Consider the following 25767-nt stretch of genomic DNA (forward strand, 5'->3'; position numbering starts at 1 on the left):
AAATACATGAGAAGGAACAGCGTTGTGTCTCAGCTTCAGAGACAGTGTTACCAATTCTCTGTAGCTCATTGGCCACCAGCTTTCCGCCAGAGCACAAGTCCCATTGGAATTTTGTGGAAAAACAGCAGGAACTTGTGGCACTTTGTACTCAATGTACTTTGTCATTTCAGGAGATGCTGAAGAAGTGCCACCTGTGTATGGAGTCAATTGTTCAAGCCAAAGATAGACAGGCTGCAGAAGCCAACAAAAACGCAAGCATTCTGCTAGAGGAACTGGACTTGGAGAAGGCAAGTGGAGAGTTGCAGCTGGGAATATTTCTCTTTTAAGATTCAATTTCACATTCCTTCAAGACGATAAGGTCGGTAAAAGTAGTTATTGGGGTATAGGAGTGTGTGTAATCATCATAATTGGAGTGTCTAGAGCTGAGCATCTTGTTCAGGTAATCTTTGAACTTTGCTATTCAGAGACATTGGACCAGGAAATGCGGCTGTAACTATTTCGTCTGTACCAAAAGAAGGATTTCTGAACATGAATTGTCAAAAAAAAAAAAAACGAGAGGGGCATTTTTCTAGTCATACGCCTATGGATCTTAGGTCTAAACCTTATTTTGTGTCCTAAGTATTAAAAAAACCCTAATTCTTCTACTAAAAACCATAGTACTGTACTAGAAATAAAACAGAAAAGTCCAAGGAAATAGAAAGCATTTGGATTTCTTTAAGTGCATGGGACATCTTGCAATGCTGTTCCATGTGCTTGACTTGTAGCTAAGGGAAGAAAGCAGGAGACTGGCTCTGGCTGCCAAAAGAGAGAAGAGAAAAGAGAAAAGAAGGAAGAAAAAAGAAGAACAAAGGCGAAAACTAGAAGAAATAGAAGCAAAAAATAAAGAGAATTTCGAACTTCAAGCTGCTCAGGAGAAAGAGAAGTTAAAAGCTGAAGGTGATTACTGCAATTATTCCTAGAAAAGAATGAAATTCAGTATGAGCTGGTATGACATCCGTAATAGATGTACGGATGTCCCGTAGTCAAGGGTTTTGTGTGTTTCTTGGGGCTTTGTAAAAAAGTTAGTCCTAAAGTTCTTTGATAGGACAAGTGGGATTTGGTAAGCAAAATACTCAGGTTACCTCAAACCAGCTGAATTACTCCTGCTTTTTTTTTATTCTTCTGTTAGATGATCCCGAGGTCCCAATGGAGCCTCCCAGTGCTACCACCACCACCACCATAGGTATATCTGCAACCTGGACAACGTTAGCGGGTTCTCACGGGAAGAGGAATAACACTATCACCACAACAAGCTCCAAGAGGAAAAACAGGAAAAACAAAGTAACCCCTGATAATGTTCAGATTATATTTGATGATCAGCTTCCAATTTCCTATAGCCAACCAGAGAAGGTGAATGGGGAATCCAAGAGCAGCAGCACTAGTGAGAGTGGTGACAGTGACAATATGAGGATCTCCAGCTGTAGCGATGAGAGCAGCAATAGCAACAGCAGCCACAAAAGTGACAATCATTCCTCCACAGCTGTCACTAACACACAGAGCAACAAAAAGCAACCATCAGTGCTCGTCACTTGTCCGAAGGATGAGAGGAAAGCAGTCCCTGGCAAGTCATCCATCAAGTAAGTTCCTTTGACCATGTATGCAAAGTACAAGTCATCCTTTTTTTCTCCCCCACATAGTGATAGCATTTAATTCCTTTTGCAGGTTGTGTGAAGTCATTAATGAAGTGACGAGTAATTCCTTGTCTACTTGCACAAAATCCACTCCTTCTCCCCTTTCTTCTCCAAATGGAAAGCTAACCATTGCTAGTCCTAAACGTGGTCAGAAAAGGGAAGAAGGTTGGAAGGAAGTTGTGAGAAGGTAAGCAAAATAATTACCCTAATTCCTTTTGATGCTGTCCTTTGTGTAGCCTTCCTTGGAGTTACTGAATGACTTTCCTAGTGGGTTTGAGATCTCACAAAGTTGCTGCATGGGTTTAATACAAAAAAAAAAAAGTGTTCCTTTAACCAGTCTGCCCACAGCTTCTTGCCATGGAAGTGTTTCCTACTTAATATTGTACCTTTTTTTTTTTTTTTTTTTAAATAGATCCAAGAAGGTTTCTGTCCCATCAACTGTGATTTCCAGAGTTATTGGCAGAGGAGGATGTAACATCAATGCAATCCGGGAGTGCACGGGAGCGCATATAGACATTGACAAACAGAAGGATAAAACTGGAGACCGAATAATCACAATAAGGTGAGCAGGATCCTGCACTGGCTCCGTCCTGTGGCTGTTTTCTCCTTGTAGAATGTTTGTCTGCACAGGAAAATGAAAGGCTTGATCTGGTTGTTCCTTGGAAGATCCCTTGAAAGCAGGGGAGGTGAATGGGGTGGGGGAACGGAGTACAACCACCAGCAGGTACAAAAGACAGCTTGTGAGATAAGGTGAAACACAAATGTTATGACTCTGTGTTTGGGCTTGTTAATACATGGTGAAATATGAAGGAATATTTAGGGAAGCAAATACTTTATCCATGTGCGTTTTTTGGGATTTGCAGTGTTCAACTTGAACTTCTTGAGTAATTGTCTGCAGCAGCACTGTGCTGAGCTCAGTTTTTGGAGGGAGTGTTATTTTCCTGTTTGTGTTAGGGTGATAGAAGATAGGCTGGATCGAGTGTGGGAGGTCTTTGGCTGAAATGTGTATAAGTGCTTCAGATGCACTTTCCTTGTCCTTTCTTTCCATAGGGGTGGCACAGAATCGACCAGACAGGCCACACAGCTGATCAATGCTCTGATTAAGGATCCAGATAAGGAAATCGATGAACTTATTCCAAAGAACCGTTTGAAAAGTTCAACTGTAAATTCCAAAATAGGATCCTCAACACCTGCCACCACTACAGCTGCTAACAGTTCTCTCGTGGGCATCAAAGTGACCACCGTAGCTGCTTCGTCGACATCTCAGACCGCCTCCGCGCTCACCGTGCCTGCAATCTCCTCAGCCTCCACTCACAAAAGCATTAAGAACCCTGTGAACAACGTGCGGCCTGGTTTCCAAGTTTCTCTTCCCTTGGCATATCCTCCTCCGCAGTTTGCACACGCGCTCCTCGCCGCTCAGACTTTCCAGCAGATCCGTCCGCCCCGGCTGCCCATGACGCACTTCGGAGGTACCTTCCCGCCAGCTCAGTCCACGTGGGGTCCGTTTCCCGTCAGGCCGCTGAGCCCCGCGAGAGCCACGAACTCGCCGAAACCTCACATGGTGCCTCGCCATAACAACCAGAACAGCAGCGGTTCTCAGGTGAATCCAGCAAGTTCTTTGACGACGAGTCCCACGGCAACGACGACTTCAGTGGCTTCTACCGTGCCTGGATCTTCCGCGAGCGGCAACCCGAGCTCTCCTTCGGTCAGGAGGCAGCTGTTTGTCACGGTGGTGAAGACGTCCAATGCCACCACCACCACCGTGACAACCACGGCCAGCAACACGAGCACAGCGCCCACGAACACCACGTATCCGACTCCTACTGCCAAAGAACACTACCCTGCATCTTCCCCCTCATCTCCTTCTCCTCCCGCGCAGCCGGCGGGCGTCTCCAGGAGCAGTCCTCCCGACTGCGCGGCAGCCTCTCCCAATAAAGGCGCGCCTCCGTCTGAGCCGGAAGCGGGGAGCCCGCCTGCGGCGGATGCGGGCGGCTCGACCAGCAGCAGGCAGCCCAATCCCGGGACCAGCAGCTCCTCTGTGCATCCTGCTCATCAGCAGCCCCTGGGAGCTCCTCTGCCAGAGGCCAGGCCCCCTCTCCAGCAACCTCAGGTTCCTGCACCAGATCCTCGCATGGTTGTGCCTCCAAATTTAGCGGCGACGAGCTCATCTGCTCCCGCGGTAGGCTCGAGCAACGCTCCGATGACCTACCCCGTGTCCCAGACGTCGATGGGGTCTGCTCAGCCCGCAGCCAAGATGGAAACCCCAGCCATCAGACCGCCGGTGCATGGAACCGGCAGCGTCCCCAAGAATCCGGCTCCTGTGCAAAACTCCTCTGTTGCAGTCCTCAACGTTAACCACATCAAAAGGCCCCACAGCGTTCCTTCTTCAGTGCAGCTTCCTTCTACCTTAAGTACACAAAGTGCTTCTCAGAATTCAGCCCACCCGGCGAACAAGGCCATGGGGAACAACTTCAGTGCTACTCTGCCTTTTGGGCCCTTTAGTACATTGTTTGAGAACAGCCCCACGTCTGCTCATGCCTTCTGGGGTGGGTCTGTCGTTTCCTCTCAGACAACACCAGAATCCATGCTATCAGCAAAGTCATCATTTTTGCCAAATTCGGATCCGTTACATCAGTCTGATACTTCCAAAGCCCCGGGTTTTAGGCCACCGTTACAGAGGCCAGCTCCGAGTCCCTCAGGTAAGGCTTCGGCTTGTGTCCATACCATAATAATGCAGTTTATTCTTGTGTTCTTTAAGCCAAGTTGAGTTCATTTTAAGTGCCCTGTTAAATCTAGTAACTGTTTGGCTGCTGATGGGCTTGGTAAAATAGGGGTTTTGCCATTCCAGTCTGTTCCTCTCCAACAGCTGAGATAATAAAACACACTGATTTCCATCTCCCTTCCCTCCCAGATAGTGGCTGTTCTAGTTTGTGATACCTTGGCCTGAGGCTGCAGAAAAATATGCAGCATCTTCCAAGGGTTAGGATGGTAAAGAAAGAGGGGTGTTTTGATATGAACTTGTAATTTACAAGAGGTATGTTCCCTTAATTACTAAATTTGATCCAAAAAAGTAATTTCCTTGACTGCCTAAATTTTTTAGTGAGATACTGAGCTTTCTGCCCAAAACAGAGGCCAAGGGTTGTCACAGAATCTGTTACGTAGCTTCCAGAAAGTACATAAATGGTTTGGACCATCTCTTCCTGTTTTTGTAGGACCACTCAGGTGTTAATAGATTGAGAGATACAGCAGCACTTTTTTCCCCATTTTGTGATTATGACGGTGTTGAATTTTTTCATCTTGATATACTAGTCAGCATTTTGACTATGGCCCTGTATGCCATGCCCCTGAGATAGACAAACGCAGAAGTCTTAGATACCTAACATTTTATTTTTCCCTTTCTTCATTGAAGAGGACTTGAAGGGAGCAGTAATTCTTGTATTTTGAATGGTTTGGCTAATCGGTGACATTTGATGTTAATGAAATAAGAACCATTCTCGATTTAGGTATACAGCACAAGTGCCACATACTGAATAGTCTTGCAGAGTGTGAAGTTTAATACTCCAGCTTCCTTTGGAAAATTTAACACACACCCCCAAAGATGGATTGGATAAAAGTTTTCCCTTTTTCCTTATTTCCATGGCACAGGGGACCTCTTGATGGAGTTCTGGGAATCACTTGTGCCCGTTTTCTCTTGTAGGTATTGTCAGTATGGATTCTCCCTACGCTTCTGTAACACCTTCTTCTACACACCTGGGGACCTTTGCCTCGAACCTGTCGGGAGGGCAGATCTACGCGCCCGGGACACCACTGGGCGGAGCGCCTGCAGCTGCTAATTTTAACAGACAGCATTTTTCCCCTCTTAGTTTATTGCCTCCATGTTCATCAGCATCAAATGGTGAGTTCTGGTCGGCAGGAAGCTGCTGTAGAAATAAAATTGTCTTGCAGAACTGCATTAGGAATTCCGGGAGAAAATCTTGAAGGCAGGTTCTGATACCTTCCTCTACCTTTGGCCCCTGCAGTGAGGAGTTTTTTGGACAGAAAAAAATTAGCTGTTGAGTGCTGGCTTATTTAGGGAGCATGTTAGTCTGTTTTATTGGCAAAAACAACAACAACAACAAACCTCTCAGGAAACAAATCAAAAAGAAGAAGAAAGAACAAACCCAAACAGAAACAGGGGTTTACGTGGACTTATTTCAGCTCTGGTTTAGGATATAATCCCCAAATCCTCTGTTGCTGATAGACAGTGATGCTTAGTTAAGGTTTTGTGGTGTGTGTCCTCCAGTGGCTGAGCTGCCAAGGTGTGATAAGCATTTTATATAAGGGACTAAATCAGTGGTGAATATCTCTGTGGTGTGGAAATAAAATTAGCCCGAGGTGGATGAATCTGGCGTTAACCCGCTCCCCACTGTCAGTTGCTGGACGTTGAGGGATAGGTTTGTGGGATCTGGCTGCCATCATTAAGTGCTCCTGCTGCTCTCCTTGCAGAATCTCCTGCTCAGTCTGTGACCTCTGGAGTACGAGCACCCTCTCCCACCCCTTCAGCAGTGTCCTTGGGATCAGAAAAACCCAGTAACGTTTCTCAGGACAGAAAAGTTCCTGTTCCTATTGGGACTGAACGGTCTGCACGTATTAGACAAACTGGAACGTCTACTCCTTCTGTAATTGGGAGCAACTTGGCTGCCCCAGTGGGACACAGTGGGATCTGGTCCTTCGAAGGTATCGGTGGCAGTCAAGGTATGTGTTGTTCATAGCTGCTCTTGAATTGATCACGCTATTGTGTTTGCCAAACTTGTCTTCAGCTCGGGAGGATGCACAAGTGAGTGCCTGAAAACACAGAAATGTTCTTTCTAAAGGGTTTGGAGCAAGGACTTCTCTTTGCCTTCCTGTCCACTTAATTGTTTCAACAAGGTTTCATAACCTCAGGGGTTATGAAATGTTTGGCTGTGAGGATTTGGTACTCCAAGTAAGAGCAGAAAAAATTAAAACTGAGATGAACATGGTAAGGATCATTGAATTTGGGAAGAGAGGAAATTAAGGCGTCACAAGACAGCTGTCTGGTGGTTTTTTGTTGATAAAGAGGTTGTTTGTACAGTAGGAATTAATATTTAATTTGTAGCTAAGGTAGAACTTTTTGTGCTGAGGATGGCGCTTTTGTAAAGTGATAATATTCCACATTTGGGTTTGCTTTGTTCTTTTCAGGCATTTGTCTTCTACTAGCACAAGGCTCTTGGCTCTCCTGGAGTCACGTGGAATTCAGTATTTCAGAATCTATTAACAGTTTCAGTTAGTGGTGTTACAGCTTTCCTTCCCAAACTTGTCAGGAGTCCTGGATGCAGTTTCTGGGAGACTGATGAATTTTTTTCGTATTGATTGAGTTTTTTGTGGGGAGTTGATTTTTAGTTTATTCAGGGTTTTTTGCTTGGAATGGAGGGTATGAATATTGAGACTGTTGGGTTAGACCTCTGGATGCCCTGTCAGCCTCCTGCACAAAATGAGGTTTGCTGTGAGTTCTGCCTGTATTGCTCAGGGCTTTATCCAGTCCGCTCTGGAGAACCTGCAAGGATTGGAACTGCTCCGCCTCTCAGAGCAGTGTGTTCTCCTCCTTGACTGAGTCCAGACAGCTGAAGGTTTAAATTGATTGAGTGTGCTGGAATTTTTCCCCAAATACAACCCTTTTTTATTTCTTTACTTCACTAGTGGTCTTTTCCCAGATAAAGCTTAGAAATTCGCTTTTTATTTGCATTGTGTGGCTGTAAAAATTGTCCTTTGTGCCTGTCTTGGCTTTTGGGATGCTGCTTTCTTTCTGCTTTGGTCAACTTGCTTCAGCATTCTGATTTTCAGTTCACAATGGGATTGCCTCTTCTCTACTTGAGTAGTAGGGTGCCTCAGAAATGTTTCTCTACCCCTTCTCCGAATACAATTTTCTTACATTTTGTTTTGAGGATTGGATTTTTGGATGTCTGGGGTTTGAACTGTAGCACCAATACCAAGCTGCCTCTGATGAATGCACAGAATTAGGACACGAGTACATGTCTGCAACTGGTCATTTTCTGGTTTTGGTTTGCACAGATACTTCTGTGTCTCTTAGAATATTAAATACTTAATGGAAGAATGGTAGTGAAGTAGAGCGAATAGTCCTCGTAGTGTACATACCCTTTCCACAGCACCAAAGGCACGAGGAATTGAGTTTTTTGGAGGATGTGAGGTTTTTGGAGGAGGGAGAGTTAGCCCAAATTCCAGCTTTGCTGTTGAAATGGAGGAGAGTTGCAGAGGCAACACTCTGGTTTGCAGGTAGCTGTCCCAAACTCCTGGCAGTGGCTCAGGGTTCTTGGCCTGGGAGCTGCAGGTGCCATTCCTGGTATTCTCCATCCCGTGTACTCCTGAGCACTAGTGCAGGTGGAAGCCTGAGAGCTGCAGGCTGGCAAACTTGGAGGCTGGAAGGCGGGCGGTGAGGGCTGTTGTGGATAACGCCGTGTCTCTGTGCTCTCAGATAAAGTGGACTGGTGTCACAGCGGAATGGGGAGCCACATGATCCACAGGCCCATGTCTGATCCAGGCGTGTTCTCGCACCAAGCCATGGAGAGAGACAGCACGGGAATTGTAACGCCTTCTGGTACATTCCATCAGCCTGTCCCTGCAGGATACATGGACTTCCCAAAAGTTGGGGTAATTACCTCCTTGGCCCCGATATGCAGCCTGAATCCCCTTTTGTCCTTCTGTCTGTGCGGTAGCATTTGTGAAAGCATCCTGACTGTTGCTTTTCCTTCCTCCCAGGGAATGCCTTTTTCTGTGTATGGGAACGCCATAATTCCTCCTGTAGCCCCCATCACAGATGGTACTGGAGGGCCCATCTTTAACGGGCCTCATGCTGCTGACCCATCTTGGAACTCGCTGATAAAGATGGTTTCAAATTCCACAGAAAACAACGGGCCTCAGACGGTAATTGTTGCGGTTTTTTTGTACTTCACTCAAAATGTATCACAATTCCTAACCGTGCACTTGTGCATTTGGGAAGAGAAATCTTGGGGCAAAATTTCATAGGAAAAGCTGTTATGTGCTGTTAGTTAAGCTTTCCCTTCCCGAGCAGGGAACACAGCAACAGGACTGCTTCTGGGCTCTGTAGTTTAGGATGTTGTGACTGTCTTAGGAGCACATGGAGGAAGGGCATGAAGCAGCTCTTTAGGAAGGGAATAAGTAGCTCTTTGCTGCTCTGATCTTGCCTGGCTTGTCCACTAAATATAATTTAGGCAGAGGGATTAATTCCCCTAAACCTCTTGTTCGTACTCAGGAACTAATACTATAATGGAACATCAGTAGCTCTGGTTAGATTATATCCTGTGATTATGTTTAATTAGACAGTGATCCCTGTTACACTGTTACTAAATAAAGATGTTTCTGGGCATAACTTGATTGGGAATGATCCAGGCCGAGGGGAGCAGCTCCCAGCTGCACCACACCACAGGTGTGAGGGAGAGGGGGTTTGGCCACAGTTCAGGTATTGCTCTGATGTGGCTTCTCATCTCTGCAAAGTGATTTCTGGTTTACTGAGGAAACGTTTCCCCCCCAGAGAAAGCTTTACCTGGTTAGACTTGGGATTCCCCAGAGGCGAAGGTGTTAGGTTAGGTGGCAGAAATCAAGTTCTTGTTTGTCTGAGCTTAAGGTCAAAAGGAGAGCAAGTCCCTTGCTCTGGGAGTGGAGGGATTCGGAAACTGGGCTTGCAAATCATTTGGTGCACACCCAGAGCCCTATTAATTGTCCTGGACAGGAAAAGCCGTGAGCCCTGCAGTGTCCCTGTGAGCTGTGCCCTGCTAGGAGCAGCCCAAAGCACGGTTTTAACGCAGGTTTCTCTTGCAGGTGTGGACTGGAACTTGGACACCTCACATGAACAGTGTGCATATGAACCAACTGGGCTGAGTGGGATCATCGTGCTGGCCTTGAGATTCCTTTTTTGGCAGAGGAAACCACAATTGGCAGAAACAGTTTATGTGCTCCCAGATCATTCTACTGATGTGCTTGACTGAAGTGTGTAGGCTTTTTGCAGAAGAACTTACTAACTGACCTTTTTCTGTGAACATTGTGACCGCCCATTCCCCACCATCATATGTTTCAACTTAGTTAGACTTTCTTCTTTTCCTTTCCTTTTCTTATTTTTTTTTTTTATTTTTCTTTTTTTTTTTTTTTTTTTTTTTTCTCTTTTGACATAACTTTCTGTTGAAGCTGTTCTTTGGCTGGTTGGTTTTAGTACTGTAAACTGCTTCTGAGCAAACACAGAAATTTAGCAAAATTATGTAAACTTGATCCTGAAGTTTTAGAATGGCAAATAAATGTACAATTGTTTACATAACAAATGGCTAAGCAGAAAGTAAATTTCAATATGTCAGTTATAGAGGCTCTACTTTATGTAGACTTAAATTAATGTGAGATATGTACCTTCATATTCAGAAATCTGGATGTTTCCTTCATACATTAAACTATTAATAAGCATAACTTTTCTACTTGTGTAATTTAAGTAAGTTATAAAAACACCCCAGGCATTATCAGAGGGTGTTTTCCAAATGTGTGTTGGATTTTTTAGAGAATACATGCATCTCTATTTGACATTTGAGGAGAGCTTCTCTGCTGAAGGCTCCAAAGACAGGTCTGCTCCAGAATAAGGCCCATGAAGGTTTATTTGGGCAAGGTTTATTTCCCCGAGTGGGAATTCCTGTATACATTGTCCGGAGCTGTCACCTGTGGACAGCAGTAGCAGGAGATGAGGGAGGGTAGGTCCTGTGAGGCTGGGCTGGGTGATAGTCAGGATCCCTGAACATTTCCCTTATATGGAGCATTTAAAGGAGATCTGCCACTTAGATTTAAGAAGTATTACTTGGTTTTATTACGGTTCCTCCTTTGAAAACCAAGAAAACACCTCAGCTGGCCACAGAAACTACTGCCTTTTAACTATTGTGATATTTGAGGTTTCCACAAACCTTTTGCATACCCAAGGCTGTATACCTGCCCTTAGATGCTCCTCTGAATAAAAGCAAGTTCCTTTTTCCAGCTGTCTGATCTCCTGAAATATATCCTGTGAAGATCAGGTGGTAGCAAAATGGATCCCCAAGTGAGGAGCTGCTCAGGAAAAGGTTTGAAACTCCATATCACACCTCATTGTGGTGTCTGTGAGTGCCCTTCCCCTCTGCTACAATCATTTGCTGCAGGCTTTTTAGTGCTGTTTAGGGTTGTTAATTATTACTCCCACTGAGAAATAGTGCTCAGCATTTATTACAACCATGAATTCCAGAGTATTTTGTTGACCTGACAGTTTAATCCATGCCTGGGGCAGTAACAGGCCTGATGCTGTGGGACTGGGCTGAGCATGGGAGATCCTGGGTGGGGGGAATTAGACCCTTTTTATTCCCAGATACTTTTTTACTTTTTTTTTCCCCATACACACAATGTAATGATTTCTATTTGTCCAATAAACCAAGGAACATATTCTTTTGGGAGCGGGCAGGTGCTGTTTATTTGGGAAAAGGGAACAGAACCAGGGTTAGGACAAATGTGGAGAGGAAGAGAACATGGTGCAGGGTGTGTATGGTCTAAGGGGTATTTTGACCTCTCCTTGCTGCAGAAGGGGAAAGCAGACAGTTCAGACCTTGGCTACACAGGAGAACACTGCTAATGTGGAATGATGAAGGGCTAGTTAATGATCAATTGCTCTTGAATATAATTTTCAGGCTGAGGGAGTTGGGGCCGTTCAGCCTGGGGGAAGAGGAGGTTGTGTGGGTTCCTCAAAGCAGCCTTTCAGTATCTGAAGTGTCCTACAACTAAGCCCAAGAGCGACTCCTTATTGGGAGCTGTAGTGATAGGGTAAGAAGTAATGGGTACAAATGGAAAAGGGGGAAATTCAGACTAGCTGTTGGGAAGAAATATTTACTGGAAGAACGGTGAGACACTGGCCCAACCCTGGCAGGGCTCAAACCCAGTTTGGATAAGACCTTGAACCTTCACACAGCGTTTGGACAACACTCCTGGGCATGTTGTGGGATCCTTGGGGATGCCCTGCACAGGGCCAGGTGTTAGACGCCCTGTAATCCTCGCTGTTTCTTTCCAACTCCGCCCGTTCTGTGATGTGGTGGGAGGTGTCCCTGCCCGCGGCAGGAGGGCGTCGGGACTGTTCTAAGCTCCCTTCCAGGCCCCGTACCAGTCCGGTTAAGATACATTGCAGGTACCGGAGTGAAGCGCTTCCCGGCCCTCACTGCCCTTCCCGTGCCCTCAGCCGCCATGGCGGCCGCGAGGCGGCGCGCTGCCGCGTCTCGCGGGGCCGCGCGGGCCGCGCATGCGCCCCAGGGGACGGAGCTGTCGGCATGTGGCGCCTCGCGCGGGCCGGCGCGCGGGCCCCGCCGGCCCTGGCGGCGGCGGCGGGAGCGGGGCCGGGCGGCCACGGCGGCCCCGAGGGCTGGTATGAGTGGGCGGCGCGGTCCGCGCCCGTGCACTGGGCCGAGGGCGGGCTGGCGGCGCTGCAGGAGGCCACCGGCCTGCCCTGCTGGGCCGCCATCGCCGGCGGGGCCGCCGTGCTGCGCACCGCCGTCACCCTCCCGCTGGCCGCGCAGCAGGGCCGGCTGCTGGCTAAGGTGGGAGCGCTGAGGGCCGCGGCGGCTGAGGGGGCTCTGAGGGAAGGACTGATGGAAGGGCTGAGGGGGCCGCGGAATAAACATCACAGTTCTTTTATTGCGGCGGGTTTGGGGGGAGTTTGGGTTTTTTTAAAGGAATTTCGTTATATTTTGTGCTTTTTTTGGTTCCGAAAAGGGGCATCTATTGTGCTCTCGCGTAATTGGGTCTCTTATGCTGTGGGTAGTGACTTTGTTCGCGGCCAAGTTGTGCCCTCATGGTCTTTATTGCTCTTTATTTTTTTCTACATATTATTATTTATTTCTATCGTGTATAACACAACATATTTATTTGTTACATACAGTATATTGTAATTAATACATTCTATAATATACTTTGTCTATTAGTAGTTTTTAATATTGTCATTTATTTCTTTTTATAATCGAAGCGGCATTAAAGCTGCCTTTTTAAGTGAGGTAGCTGATTACAGGTCCTGTTGCATGCAAAAAGACACTTGATAAGAATGGCCCTGATTTCAGCTGTGATAGAAATAATTTTCTTCTTTAAAAACTCTAAAATCTAATAAGAGTGAAGTTCTGTCTTCATTTCGTGCAGTAGTAAGAGTAATTACTTGTCACTGGTACTTTTGTCACTGTTACTTACCTTCACATAGTTATTTTGTGTAAAGATAAAAGGTGCTCACTGATGTTGAACAAGACGTTGACAAGATGTCCCTCACAGGCATCTACTACCTGTACACGTGTTAAATTACAGTGGTAATTAATTATGTTTGATGCCTGTGCTGGCATTAAATCATAGAAGGGTAATTAATATGTATGATACCCATAGAGGTATTAAATTATATGGTGGCAATGTGTATGTGTAATTCCTGTACAGATATTAAATTTTACAGTGATAATTAATAAGTTGAATACTTGTTCAGGTATTGAATTGCCAGGGATAACAGAGGTGAAGAGAGGAAGCAACTGTTACCTTCTACTGTGCCCAAACAGTTCTCCTTTTCTTTAGCTAGCTGGAAAACCTGCAGCCTGAGATTAAGGAGCTTGCCAAGCGGCTTCGCTATGAAGTTTCAGTGCGTGGAAAGCAGCTGGGCTGGTCTGAAAAGGTGGCCAGGTATGAGGGGGGATTGTACACACCTCCTGAATCCATTCCGGAGCGAGGCGTGGCAGGAAGGAAGATCCCACAAACAACGCTTTTGCACCAAGATTCTGCCACTGACCAGAGCTTAGATTTTCTCTCTTCCCCCCCCGATTTATTTGTTTATTCTATTCCCTTTCAGATGTTACCCGTTTCAAAGCTCTGAGCTTTTGTTTTTCTCTCCGAAAGGTTCCACTTCGCCAAGAACATGCGGAGGATCGTTACGGAGCTGTACGTGCGGGACAACTGCCACCCCTTCAAAGCCACCCTGCTGCTGTGGGTGCAGATCCCCATGTGGGTGTGCGTGTCCCTGGCTCTGCGCAACTGCAGCGTGGGTGCCCTGGGCTCAGCAGGTGCTGCGTCTGCGCACGGATCTTCTCTCGCTGCCGCTTTTTATTCACCTGCTGCTTTCACAGACACCTTGTTGGTCAAAGAATGCAATGTCCTGAGCTCGATGCACAAGCTCATATAAAAACAGTCAGCTACTAAGGTTTTAAACAGAATATAGTCTGTACTTAATCTAATTCATTAATTAATATAGATAATAGGTAATTAATACAGTTTGAAACGAGTTTTAAACTTAATGCAGTCTGATAATTCTCTTTTGCAAGTAATAGTACGCATGCCACAGCACACTCACTTTTAGTCTGTATTTTTTCCTTTCATGTCAAATACTGTAGACAAGGTGAATGTGTAAGGGTCTTTTAAATGAAAAAAAATTATATTCTGATTTTTTTAGACAGGAGGTTATAGTTTGCTCTTTTAAGCAAAAATGTGGCTAGTTACACAGCTACTAAGAAAATTTTTTTTATTTTTTTCAAAATCAGGAAATAAACACTGTAGGTTACTGCGTTCTTATTTTCCTCATTGACTTGTAAAATATTTGAGATGGGAGTATTTTTTTATTGCAGATTTACCTGTCTGTGGCTGTCATGAGCTAAGCTGGGTCTCAGCTTGTATCTCCCACTTCTCTTACTTACATTGGTAACAGCGCGTTAAACCAGGGATTTCTGCTTTAACCATACTTACCAGGCGGATAAAACATACCTAGAAACTTGGGTCTGTGATTGAACACATGGTACGGTTCTGGCTTACTTGAGACAGCAAATTATACTGAATTCTGTATTTTCTTCAATTTTTTTCCTGTAGTACAAGAACAGTTTTCCTCTGGAGGAGCACTGTGGTTTCCAGACCTCACAGCACCTGATTCCACGTGGATTTTGCCGGTTTCCCTGGGGCTGGTGAATCTGCTGGTGGTGGAGGTACGTGGGTGGAATAAACCAGCAGCAGTGACTGCAAAGGGCTAACACATAGTAGTGGCTGCAGATTATCACTTCTTTAAGTGCACTGGGCAGAAGTGAAACGTAATCTGTTTGCTCTGTGTATTTTAATGTAGCCGTCTCTTGTTCAGAGACCTCCAGGTCGGATGTAACGTGTCAGATCTACTTGAGCTTCAGTAATGTTTAGTCTTGACTACAGTTTCTTTTAGAAGGTTGCACTAATGAGATTTCTGGGTGTTAATGCTCAGTATGGCTGTTTCTAAAAGAGCTTATTTATAACTGAGTTTCTCCTCTTTCAGATCTTTGCTTCCCAAAAGAAAATGCCAATTTCCCGTTTCCAGAAGCTTGTTACGAACTTCTTCCGCACGATGTCTGTGGTTATGATCCCTATTGCTGCCGCAGTGCCCTCTGTAAGTACCGAGGTGGCCTCTGGGGCGTCGCCTCTGGCTGGTCTGTCCTGATGCCTAGAGGACAGCCTGAAGGCCTCGCGTGTTTCATATTTCTACTGCTGTGTGCTTAAAAAAACCCCAACAGATGTTTTGTCTATGTGTATGTTTAAATCTTGTTGCCTTTGGGATATTTTTGCTCATGGGAGAAGACACTGCAAACTTGAAAGGAATTCATGTCCTTCATGTAGTCTGCAAAAGGAGAGGAAAGCTTTATGTAAAGACGCATAGGCAGATGCTTGTTAACTGGAAACCAGCGTAGTTCTTAAATTAGGAAAATTTCTACATCTATCTTCAAACACTTCTCATTTTTACCAGGTTTTCTACTGCAGAGTATTCCTAGCAAAAACATAGTGTCTTATTGTTTGGCTCAATTATAGCTTAAAATACAGATGTTGAAGCAAGTTTAATATGAATTAATTTAAGAACTGTGAAGCCTCAGTGTAGATGGCACTTTTCCCCAGAAGAGTTCAGAGACAGACAGTTGCATTTCACGTGGAAGCCATTATTGCAAATGAGAGGAGGAGTGTTTTAGGTGAGTCATTTTTATCAATACCGGGGACTAACCCACAGCTGTAGCTCGGGAAGAGGAGCTGCCTAAAACATTTTTTCCTTGCCTCCAGGGAGCTGACCTGTGCTTGTCTTGTTGCAGTCCATGGCGCTGTACTGGCTGTCCTCGAGCCTCGTGGGACTCTCCCACAACCTCCTACTGCGCTCTCCCACCTTCCGCCGGCTGTGCTGCATTCCAAGGACCAAATCCGACTCAGATACTCCTTACAGGGACATCGTGGCTGCCTTGGCTACCAAATACAGCTTTAAGAAACAACACCACTGAACTCCAGGAAGAGGTGTTTGGGGAGTGGAGTAGTGCTGTTTTAGTGTGATGTACTTATTTGCTGTATATTTATTTTCCAAATAAAACACTGGCTGGCCCTAAAGAAGGGTTGGTCAGCAAAAATGTGTCTTTACTGCGACACTTTGTTTCAAGGGTGGTCGTTTTGCAGTTGCAATAGCCCAGAAATCCGGGTTTGTCTCCTGAATTATCATAAGAAATTGGGCATGTGAGAGTGAAATAAAACTGTGACTCATACACAGTGCTTCCTTTTTAACTCTGAGTCCTGAAGGTAAAGAAGGTTGGGGTTTTTTTGTTAAAATCATCAGGAACTAATTATTTACTTTAACTTTCTGAAAGATTCCGTGCTACTACTTTGATGTAAGCTAACAAAAATTCATGGAAGCAGAATTTTAATGCACACTTGGAAGCATTTATTTGAATTGTTGTAATAGCCTAGTGGGACTTTACAGATAGGGCTGCTTTCTGACTAAAGTCAGCAGTTCAGAAGAAAAAGTGCAGATGTCATTGTACTAATAACACTGCACTTCACCTTGTGGGGATGTTTCGCTGATGTCTTTCACTGTTCTCACTGCTAGGAGTCTCAGAACATCAGTGATAGAGTTATATCTGGATGCTGCCAGGATATTCTTACACCAAAAAACCTCCCCCAAACAGGTGTGAAACTGAAGATAAAGCAGCCAAAAGCATCTCATCTAATGATGTCTTAACAATTCAAAATCCACAGGTAAGGAGATCAGAAGGTGTGTGTTACAAGTAAGATAATGTTCTAGATTTTTGAAGGGTCTGACACATTTCTCTGAATGAATATTGTTGTTTTGCCTCATCTGAAGGTGTTGGAAAAAGGCTTTGCAAAGGGGAGTGACTTTTTGCCTGGGAAGCTGGTGGTAGAGGGAGCTGGTGCTCCATGCAGTGCTGAGGAAAATCATTTCTCCTTCCTCAGCAGTCTCACCTGAGAGGGGCTCACATTCCCAATGCGTTCAGGTTTCAGGAACAGGGCAATCTGACAACAGCTATGTCTTGTGTGTAGTAAAGAAGTAACACGAGATTTCTTGGGAATCATAAAGAGGGCTGTGAAACTGGTCGCTGAAAAAAAGTTTCTCACAGCTCTATCAGGACCCCATATGTTCAATGCAGGAAACTGGCTTTGTTAGATTTGCAGTTCTCCATTTATTTATGTCTATTTTACACCCTTTTTACCTTATAAAATTACACCCAAGGCCTGCCAGTGTGAGTTAAAAGAGAATAAGGTTCCTCCAGTGAGTGTGTTTGGTGATGGCTTTCTCACAGCGTTATTTTAGGTCGGGAAGAGGGTTGTTGGAACATTGCATGTACTTAGGAGGGAGCCTAAACTCAAGGAGCTGAAGTCAGGCAAGTACAAGTTCCCTGAATGGGTTCTGTTCTGGCAGAACTCAGAACTGCTGAAATATCCTGGCTGGATAATGTGTGTTTCATTCTCTGTCTTGAAGATGCAGTGTGAACTTCGACAATAGGGCTGTGATGCTTGTTATCTTTGGTGCTTGTGTCCTGGAAAAAGACATTATTTACCCAAAAGCGTACCTCTATTCTCAGCCATAGTAATGACTGTGTTCAAATACATTGTCTGGCCTAAAATCCTTGTCTCAGTGTTTGATGCTGCTTCTAGGAAAGAGGATTGGAGCTTTGCTGTTTGCCTTTTTATAATAATGTAATTCTTTTGTTGTCAGTCCATGTTGATGAGACAAAGATGGAGCAAAGATGTATATAATGCAGTCTGTCAGGTTGAATGTGTCCTTCTTGACTGTGGAAGGGCCAAGGGAGATTTCTGGAGAAGAAATCAAAAGAAGCCCGTTGCTGTGTTCTGTGAGAAACCCAATTGAAGTGCCTTAAAAAAGCTTGTACAATATTCTTTGTGAATGACACTTCGTTGTTTAAGTAATGGGATCTATAGCTCTGTTCAGCTTAACCATGTCTCCACCTTCCTGTTCTGGCTTTGCTGAAAATGAAGAAATTGTAAGTAAATGAGCAAAAACCCGGTAGTAATAAAAGAATTGTGGTTTTAGAAAGGAGGGCAGTTTCCTTCCTAACTTCCTTCTGATTATTAGCCTGAAATACTGTAGGTGAGCTGAATTGGTCCCTGTCCCATTCAGGAATGAGATGTCAGTATGATCTAACACCTTTTACAGGGTGCTGTAGGGGATGCTGCTGTCTGCCAGAGAATTTGACACCTTGCCAGTCCACCTGGTTGTTCTTTGGGTTGTTTTAGTGAGGAATCCAAACTCTTCATCCAAAGCTCAGTTACTAGGGTGGATTCCTTGAAGTGCAAGAATTTTTTTCCCAGACTAAGTGTCATTTTTGGCACAGTTCAGTGGTTTCTGGAAAGGAAAAAGCGTCGAAGTACTGTTGAGTGCGCTACTGTACACACGGGGGTGCTCCAGCTCCTGTCAGCTGTAGGGTTGCCAGGTTCCAAAATCCAGGACAGACAGGCAAACATTGGACTAAGACATTTTCCTCCTCTGTCTTTCATCTTGCTGCTGTTTCAGAACTTAATCAGGCTGTCCTTTACAGTGTACACTTCTTTTCCACCTCACTGCCATGGCCCTTTGAAGTAACCCAGTGTTCAACACTGCTGAGCTTGAAAATAATGGAAAGAACTCGCTTGTTGCTCCCTCTTTGTGGCTGAGGATGCCAAGGGGAAGCAGGCAGGTGTCAGAACAATCCCTGGTTGTCTTTGCAAAGCCCTCCATTTGTGCAGCCGTGTGGCCAGCTGGTAGCAGGACACCTTTTTTTCATTTGATGTTATTAACCTACCTATATTTAATTGATCTGACTGACTTCTAATGGTAAATAAGGTATTCATTCCTTTGAAGCTCAGCGTAGTGCTAAAAGAAACAGCAGCTGCAGCTTTCCTGAGTGAGGTGTTTTGCTCTATTTTCTAAGTTTCAGGGATCACAAAAAAAATCAGAATAAGGGATTGGCGCTTTACATCAATGGCACCTTGATGACTTTGATCCATTTTTGCTTCACACAACTGTGGTGTTACAGGCTTTGGGTAGGGATGTTTAAAGACAGCTTTGTAAATCAGGTTCATCACTAAGGTGAGTGCACATAACCATATGTTCCTTTATTTAAGGAGTTGAGCTTTGTGGATTCATTTTTCAAGGTACATATTCATAATTTGATTGCCTTAATTAACTTTGCAATTGGAATAATGGTAAATAACTTTTTTTCTGCCTGTTTTACTTAATATAATCCCCTACTTTTGTTTGAAAGCGGCAAAGAAGAGACCACTACTGCCTTATTAGTAGGGACTGGGCTTCTGGAGGAAATCTTCCGGCTCCCAGAATCCCTGGTACTCAAATCCCTGATGAAGTTAAGGGGTATGGTGCTGTAAGCTCTGAGGCTTAATATTACCTGGCCTTTTCAGGCCTGGAGAGAGGTAGGGAAAGCATTTCCCTGTGCCAAGTACCCGGCCTTCCTGCAGGGAAATCGCACTCCTGTATTCACACTTGAGCAGTAGAAAGATGGTTTTAGTGCTTGTTGCTGAGAACAGCTGCAAATTTGGGATGCTGTCACAAGCTTGATTTTGGCTTTACAAGTCCAAGGTTCAAATGCGTGAAATGGAGGGGACAGAGAGGTTGAAAAGCCACTTGGAATGTCAGTGGCTACCACACAGGCTGTAACGGGAAGAATGTTAATTGGAAACAAATGCCAGCCTTCAGCATCATCCATTCCTGAGGAAAAGGGCCTTGCAGATTCAGGAGTTTGGGCCTGAGTGTGTTTATCTTGAGTTTTTGGGGAACTGGTGTTCAATGGTGTGCAGTTGTTCCAGAAGGGGTAGGATGCAAACCTGTGGTAAATGATGGATCTGGGGAAATTCAAGCAGGCAAGAAGGTCTTTGGATTGTAGTTAAAATGTGCTCTTGTGGCCAAGTAAAGCAAGCCAAGAAGTGCTTTTCCACTCTTGTGGTTTATGATGACCTGAGATGGGCCAGGAATCTTCAGGCAGAGACATGGTAAGTTTTGGAATACTTAAACTTGAGCAGGGTAGATCATCTGCTTGACTCTAGTCCTCCGTCCTGTTTGAGAGTGGTGATGGATTCCCATTTGTCCTTGTGTGTGTTTTTCACTTTAGGAATATGTTTAGGAAAATGGCAAACTATAAACTTTTTCTGGCAGGGTAACATTTAAAATATGGATTTCCTGGAAGTTTTGAAAAGCTGGATTTGATTTGAGAGGTCTAGTGGAGGTACCAGAACACTCAAGTGCAATGATTTTCTTTCAGCACCTGAGTTGGAACAGAAAACTGACCTCTGTCCTGCTGACAGAGGTTTATCAAGCATACCTTAGTGGGAGCTGCTGCAGACAGAGAACACATTCTTCTGGACGAATTCCTGACCTTGAGCCCTTTCTGTCTAGAAAATAAAGGATAAAATCTACTGGGGGAAATCAGCTGCTTAGAAGTATATCTAATAAAATATAAATAGTGGCAGTACTCTCTAGGCACATTATTTCTTCTTTGAGGAAGAGTTGGAGATTGAAAGTTGGCAGACAGCAACTTTTTGGAGGTTTCATATCAACGTGGCCTAAACCTTGTGGGTACAACTAAAGGGATTTTAGTTTAGATTTAGTTTAGAACTCAGGTTCTTTGTGCATTTTGTTAAAGTCCAGCTGGCCATATAATGAAACAAGATATTTTTTGTGAAGGGTCTGTAAAGAGTACTTGATACTCACTCAGCTGTTTGGAAATATTTCTGTTTCTTATTTTTAGGAATTTCTTTAATGCACTGCCAGAGTTACAGTTGAGCACTAGGTCCTTATTAACTTTGGTAAGTGGAGAAGGCGCAGCTTTGTCAGGAGGGAAATGGGGAGGGACTGGAAGTGGGTCCATTAGTTCCCAAATGGGGCCATTTGCCAAGAGTCCCTGATTGTCCTCTGTAAGCTGTGCAGTTCATGGTTTTTATTTCATTACTGCCTAAGAGCTTGCTCCAGAGTGCAACTGATAATTCTGTTGTATTTTACAAAGTAAACAAGCTCAAATTAATTTGCTAATAAAAGCTTTGCTAGTCTTGCATTTTTCCACTTTAAATGCTCTTGCTGGAAGGCTGGAGAGATAAGCTTTGTTTGGAGATATTTGGAGTCATGATTTCAGCTATAAGTCCCCAGAGACTGACTGTGCACATGACAGCAATTAAAAAAAAAGTATGTTGTCCTTTTCCCCTTCAGATGCAGATTGTTTAGAGTGAACTAATTGTAGAAGTTGAGAGAAACTAGGAGCAGCGATGCTTTAAACTTCTTTCATGCAGCATACCTTTATAGTGAGAGCTGGTCCTGCAGGTAACTCCAGCTGCCAGTTCTACGTTTTAGTTATTTCCCAGTGTTTCCCATTGCTGCAGCGTGGTGATGTTGACATGAGCGTGTCAAAGTTGAGCAGAGTGTAGCTGACACGCTGTGAGAGCTTGGAGCTTCTGCACGTGTGCTTTTCCAGTGCTGCCAGCTCCCCAAGGATTGGATCCAAAATAAGAATAGTCTAGCTCAGGTGTGAGTCCTAGGTCGTGTTATTTGCTGTCACAAGCTGTTTGCTCTTGTGGCAGTGCAAAATTCAGATTGAAGATGTTGGTGGAAAAGCAGACTGAAATCTGGGAGGTGCTGAACTGCAGAAGTGAGGCCTTGACTACTAAACAGGTTCTAAAAATCCTAAAGGTAGGAAATATTGAATATAGGGAAAAATAACTTCATTATTCTCGCCAAATTAAATCTGTTTGATGCTTTAGCCCCCAAGTTCTCTGAGTTGAGAGGATGTTCTAACGCTGTTAAATAATGCAAAACACAGATTTGTGATTCAGGGCTGAGCTGAACCGTGTGTTCCTGTGCTGTCAGCATCTGCAGATTTGGGTTGGTTTCTGTCTTTCCTCATTGCTCTTTGGATGACCATCACTGGGACTTGTTGTGGGCCAAAATTTTTCCAAATTTTGCCCAAGTGTGTTGATTTTTATGCTTCATTTGAATGAATCCATCTAAATTCATCCGTTCAGAGAGTCTCTGAAGTCTCAAACCTGCTGCTGACAGAAGGAATTCTGTGACTGATTTCAGGTGAATAAAGATTTCATTCTTCCTCTGTTTTCTTCCTCCTGTGAGCAGAATGATTCAAAGATTGTTTCTTTTTTTATCCCTTTGCTTATGCCACGATTTGGACGCATACACGGACAAGGAACGTGTCTCCTGCTCTATCTGTAAAATGACTGCCAAAAATACTGAAATGATTTAGCAACAAACACTTGTTTCTTTCCATAGTGTATAGGTTATAGCTAAGCGTTCCAGCATGCATGGTAGGATCCTTTCTGACTGCTTCCATCTGAATATTTCTGGTTTATGGAAGGAAGCTGAGCAAATAAACTGCTCCTTATCACAGGTCTCTCCAAGGTCAGAATATCCTTCAAATTGCAAAAGAAAAGCTCTGAGAGGTCAACTGTGTGAGCTGTCTGAAGTTTGTCACTGATGAAACCCCCGCAGCTTATTTTATGTAGACTTTTTGATTTTTTTGGGGACAAGCCTAATTGCTATTCCAAGCTTGCAGCCTCTGTTACCTTTTATTACTAAAATTTGATGTTGGAATGCTGAATATCTTTGTAAACCCAAGGATATACCACCCCGAAGGCTTGACTCTCATGGCATAAAAGCTTTGTGTAGGGAAATACAAACAAAACCGATTAAGGAGTTTTGAAATTCAGGTTTTATTTATGGGTTTTATGCTCCTTCACACCCTGAGGACAGCAGGTTTTCTATTGCGTGTCATAGGAGTTCACTGAACCCTGGAAACAGCAGGACTTGACTCCTAAGAGCTGTTTTCCTGAGTGCAGAAGACATTTTTGCTCTAAAGACTTTACTCAGGAACCTCATTAGTGTTACATGGGACATGAATTCACCTCCTGAGACATGTAACGATCACACTGGATCAGTGCATCTGGATGATTGCAAGATTCTTCTTTAATAACCAGGTACAGGTTGGGTTTTATAGTAGTATACTTTTTTTTATTTAAGGACTATGTGCGTGTCTGTATCCAGATGCAAAGAGGATATGTGACATAAGTATGTACATTTATTTGTCAAAACCTGCTAAAATCCCCTTCTTTTGCAGAGCTGAGTATTTAAACTGCAGAATGGAAGGCGTCTGAGCAGTTTTCTTCGTGCCTGTGCATCTGTGTCTCAGTGCACTGTTAAATGGCCATGGACGGTTTCATTCCTGGCAGCTGTGCCTCAGTGCACGGGATAATGGATGTACAGAGCATTATGGACTGCATGAGGCTCTTGAGTATGAGATGGAGTTGGAATGAGATCCTGGTTGGGGTTCTAGGATGGCTTTCCTAGTGCTCTCTGCCTTCCTCAAGGAGCAATAGGTTGTTTAGCAGCAATGTGGCCCTCAAGCATTATATTCTTGCCTTAAACTGCTCCCATCAGCTTTAGCTTCATTTTCTAGGAGGAATCTGTGTGGTGTAGTTTTACTGTCTAGATGCTGGCAGCTGCTCATCATGAGCTTCTTGGGCTCATTTTGACCCAAACAGGAAATGCTAGCTTGCCATTTGGAGTTTTCTTTGTGCTGCTCCTAGAAAAGTCCAATGCACTCTTGGCTAAATGTTTCATTTGCTGTGGGAATTTGCTTTGGCTAATGCAGTTTTTAAGACCTGTTGGTTCATTCAGAGGTCGAGGAGCATTTATGTAAGAGAGTCCTCAATAACATTGCTTTAACTTGGCAAGTTGAAAAAGCACAGCACTGATTTTTTCTCCTCTTTGGAGTATGAATTTTTTTGCATGGATTCTCTTGATTTCCAAAGAGTAAAATCACTTTAAAAGTCTGGATACAGTATCACTTAAAGGTAGAGACAGGCAACATGGATTAATTTCCATTGATCATCCTATCTCCCTATTAATGAGGGTTATCCCAAACCACAGAACACTAGGTTTTCAGGTAGGCAGAGGTAAGATTTGGCTAAGCTTCCATACTCCACCTTTCTGCTGTTGGTATTTTTCATGCATCCAAACATGGTGTTGATGGCAGATGTGAGGGAAAGTTCCATGTTCTCTGTGTGTAGCTTCTTCTCTTTACTGAAAATTCCTCAATATTTTGGTGTTTTCTGTCTCACACTTGCTAGGCAAATAAATTCTCAAAAGCAATTCTCTCAAGTTCATGAAAAAAACCTCACTTTTTGGTAAATTCCAGTTTAAAAGCATCAGGTTAGGAAACATTTGTACTGATTTCTTTCCCTAGAAAGGTGGACGGACAGACTCCTGCCAGATGCAGCAAGGTAGGTTGGAGGGTGATTTTCCTGAGCTGCCTCATATGAGTTCAAGCAATAGGAAAATCAGATTTTGTTGGGGTTTTGTTTTGTTTTGTTTTTAACAATACATGCTCTTTCTTGCCCTTTCATATGCGATTATTTGATTTCATGGGCGTGAAATTCATGTTTGGATTATGTAAAGCTGAAGGAGGAGTAAAATGGGAGACAGGGCTGAGATGCAGGGGGAGATCCCTGCCTGACTCCAAAAGATTTCGGGTGTCATAGAAACACTTGAAGGAAAACTGCCCTTAATTTTATTTGCCTCCTCCTTGCCATTTCCTTTGGGACAGAATGATATGGATTGTTTTGTCACCCCATTTTATTGACAGGTCCTGTGCTCTGCAAATGTGAACCCTGGTTTAAAAACAAAAGTGTGTTTTATTGTGGAATGATGGAGTTGTGTCAAAGCTGCCTTGTTAGGAGAGGTTTCCTGAATCACGCTGGGACATGATTCTGTAGAGGGATAGTTGATACGGCAAGAACCAGGGTGAACAACCTTGTGTCAGTGTATTGACTCTCTTCCTGAGAGACTACTTGGGCAGTGAGGCAAATGACATGAGAAGGGGGATTTGAATAAAGAAAAATTTTAAAAAAAGAAATTGGTGAGATGCCTGCATTTAAGAGAGTAGTTCTGGAGTAATATTCAAAATGACAGTGTGGTCAGCTCTGTCACTCCACAGCTTCTTTCTCAGGACTAGTACTTTTTACTCACACAGGATTTTTGTGATTAAGAGAAACAAGGATCCACTTGTTGGGTACCTGAGTAACATTAACACATTTCCACTGCTCCAAACTGAGAAGCAATGATGCATATTTGATATGGCCAGGAAATAGCCAGTTCTGTCCCTTATCCCGGGAAAGTTATCTGCTAAGACTGCTGCCTTTTGCAGGTTTTTTGGGGAAAAAAAAAAAAAGAAAAAGAAAAAAGACAGCAGGTTTGAAATTTTCATGTGAGAGAAACCCCAGGTAATGAGAAAAAGTTGTTTTGTAAAATTCTGAAAAAAATGTTTTGACCTTGAAATGTATTCAGCCTTTTTTCTCGTATTGCAGTCTTTGCAGTTATACCTGTGGTGAATAAATCTCTTCATTAGCTACGTCTTGAGTGCTCAGGAAAATGTGTCCCTCAGCTGGGTGAGCATTCAGCACTGTTTTTGTGCAAAGAGATGTCACCATTTTTAATAGCACATCCTGGGAGGTTGGCTAAAGCTTCTCACTGCTGAGAGGGACATGGCTGGGCTTTAAAGGAAGTTTGAAAACACTGGCAAATATTCTATTGCCTAAACACATACAGATATGTACACACACACTTCTGTCTCTGTCTTTCTGTTACATGTGTGAGTCTTAAGAAAATCTGCAATTTTGCTGCTGGTCTAGTAGGTGATTTTCTGTCTGTAACAGGAAAAAATTGTGATTTTTAACTGTGTTGTAGTGGAAACTCATGTCTCTCTCCACAGCT

At 44.0% G+C, this 25767-nt stretch overlaps 2 protein-coding genes across 5 annotated transcripts in view; both read left to right on the plus strand.

Annotated features, from left to right (window-relative positions):
- Window positions 1-10706, plus strand: part of ANKRD17 (ankyrin repeat domain 17) — a 70929-nt gene extending 60223 nt beyond the window's left edge. For all 3 annotated transcript variants that reach the window (XM_040065705.2, XM_058420820.1, XM_058420821.1), the window contains 11 exons: window positions 171-287; window positions 765-936; window positions 1169-1616; window positions 1702-1857; window positions 2083-2232; window positions 2721-4369; window positions 5368-5565; window positions 6156-6404; window positions 8161-8336; window positions 8445-8609; window positions 9525-10706. In XM_040065705.2, the coding sequence (XP_039921639.2) occupies window positions 171-287; window positions 765-936; window positions 1169-1616; window positions 1702-1857; window positions 2083-2232; window positions 2721-4369; window positions 5368-5565; window positions 6156-6404; window positions 8161-8336; window positions 8445-8609; window positions 9525-9584 (3540 nt within the window). In that variant the 3' untranslated portion in view covers window positions 9585-10706. The remainder of the gene's footprint in view (window positions 1-170; window positions 288-764; window positions 937-1168; window positions 1617-1701; window positions 1858-2082; window positions 2233-2720; window positions 4370-5367; window positions 5566-6155; window positions 6405-8160; window positions 8337-8444; window positions 8610-9524) is intronic.
- A 1390-nt stretch (window positions 10707-12096) lies between these two features.
- LOC120753522 (cytochrome c oxidase assembly protein COX18, mitochondrial) lies at window positions 12097-16102 on the plus strand. 2 transcript variants are annotated; one of them, XM_040065808.2, is made up of 6 exons: window positions 12097-12111; window positions 13290-13394; window positions 13608-13771; window positions 14568-14680; window positions 14998-15108; window positions 15797-16102. In XM_040065808.2, exons 3-6 carry the CDS (start codon window positions 13627-13629, stop codon window positions 15977-15979), a joined length of 552 nt encoding a protein of 183 aa, XP_039921742.1. In that variant the 5' UTR covers window positions 12097-12111; window positions 13290-13394; window positions 13608-13626; the 3' UTR covers window positions 15980-16102. The 2 variants fall into 2 exon arrangements, with proteins under 2 accessions (XP_039921742.1, XP_039921741.1); XM_040065807.2 differs by lacking the exon at window positions 12097-12111 and adding an exon at window positions 12226-12283.
- Window positions 16103-25767: the final 9665 nt, after the last annotated feature.

The sequence above is a fragment of the Hirundo rustica genome, chromosome 5, assembly GCF_015227805.2.
Source record: "Hirundo rustica isolate bHirRus1 chromosome 5, bHirRus1.pri.v3, whole genome shotgun sequence".
NCBI lineage: Eukaryota > Metazoa > Chordata > Aves > Passeriformes > Hirundinidae > Hirundo > Hirundo rustica.

Bases quoted from the DNA above. Each gene is read 5' to 3' on its own strand.
- LOC120753522 (XM_040065808.2), top strand. From the start codon at position 13,627: ATGCGGAGGATCGTTACGGAGCTGTACGTGCGGGACAACTGCCACCCC. The intron at 13,772-14,567 runs GTGCTGCGTCTG...TTTTTCCTGTAG, and splicing joins GGGTGCCCTGGGCTCAGCAG to TACAAGAACAGTTTTCCTCT. The intron at 15,109-15,796 runs GTAAGTACCGAG...GTCTTGTTGCAG, and splicing joins TTGCTGCCGCAGTGCCCTCT to TCCATGGCGCTGTACTGGCT.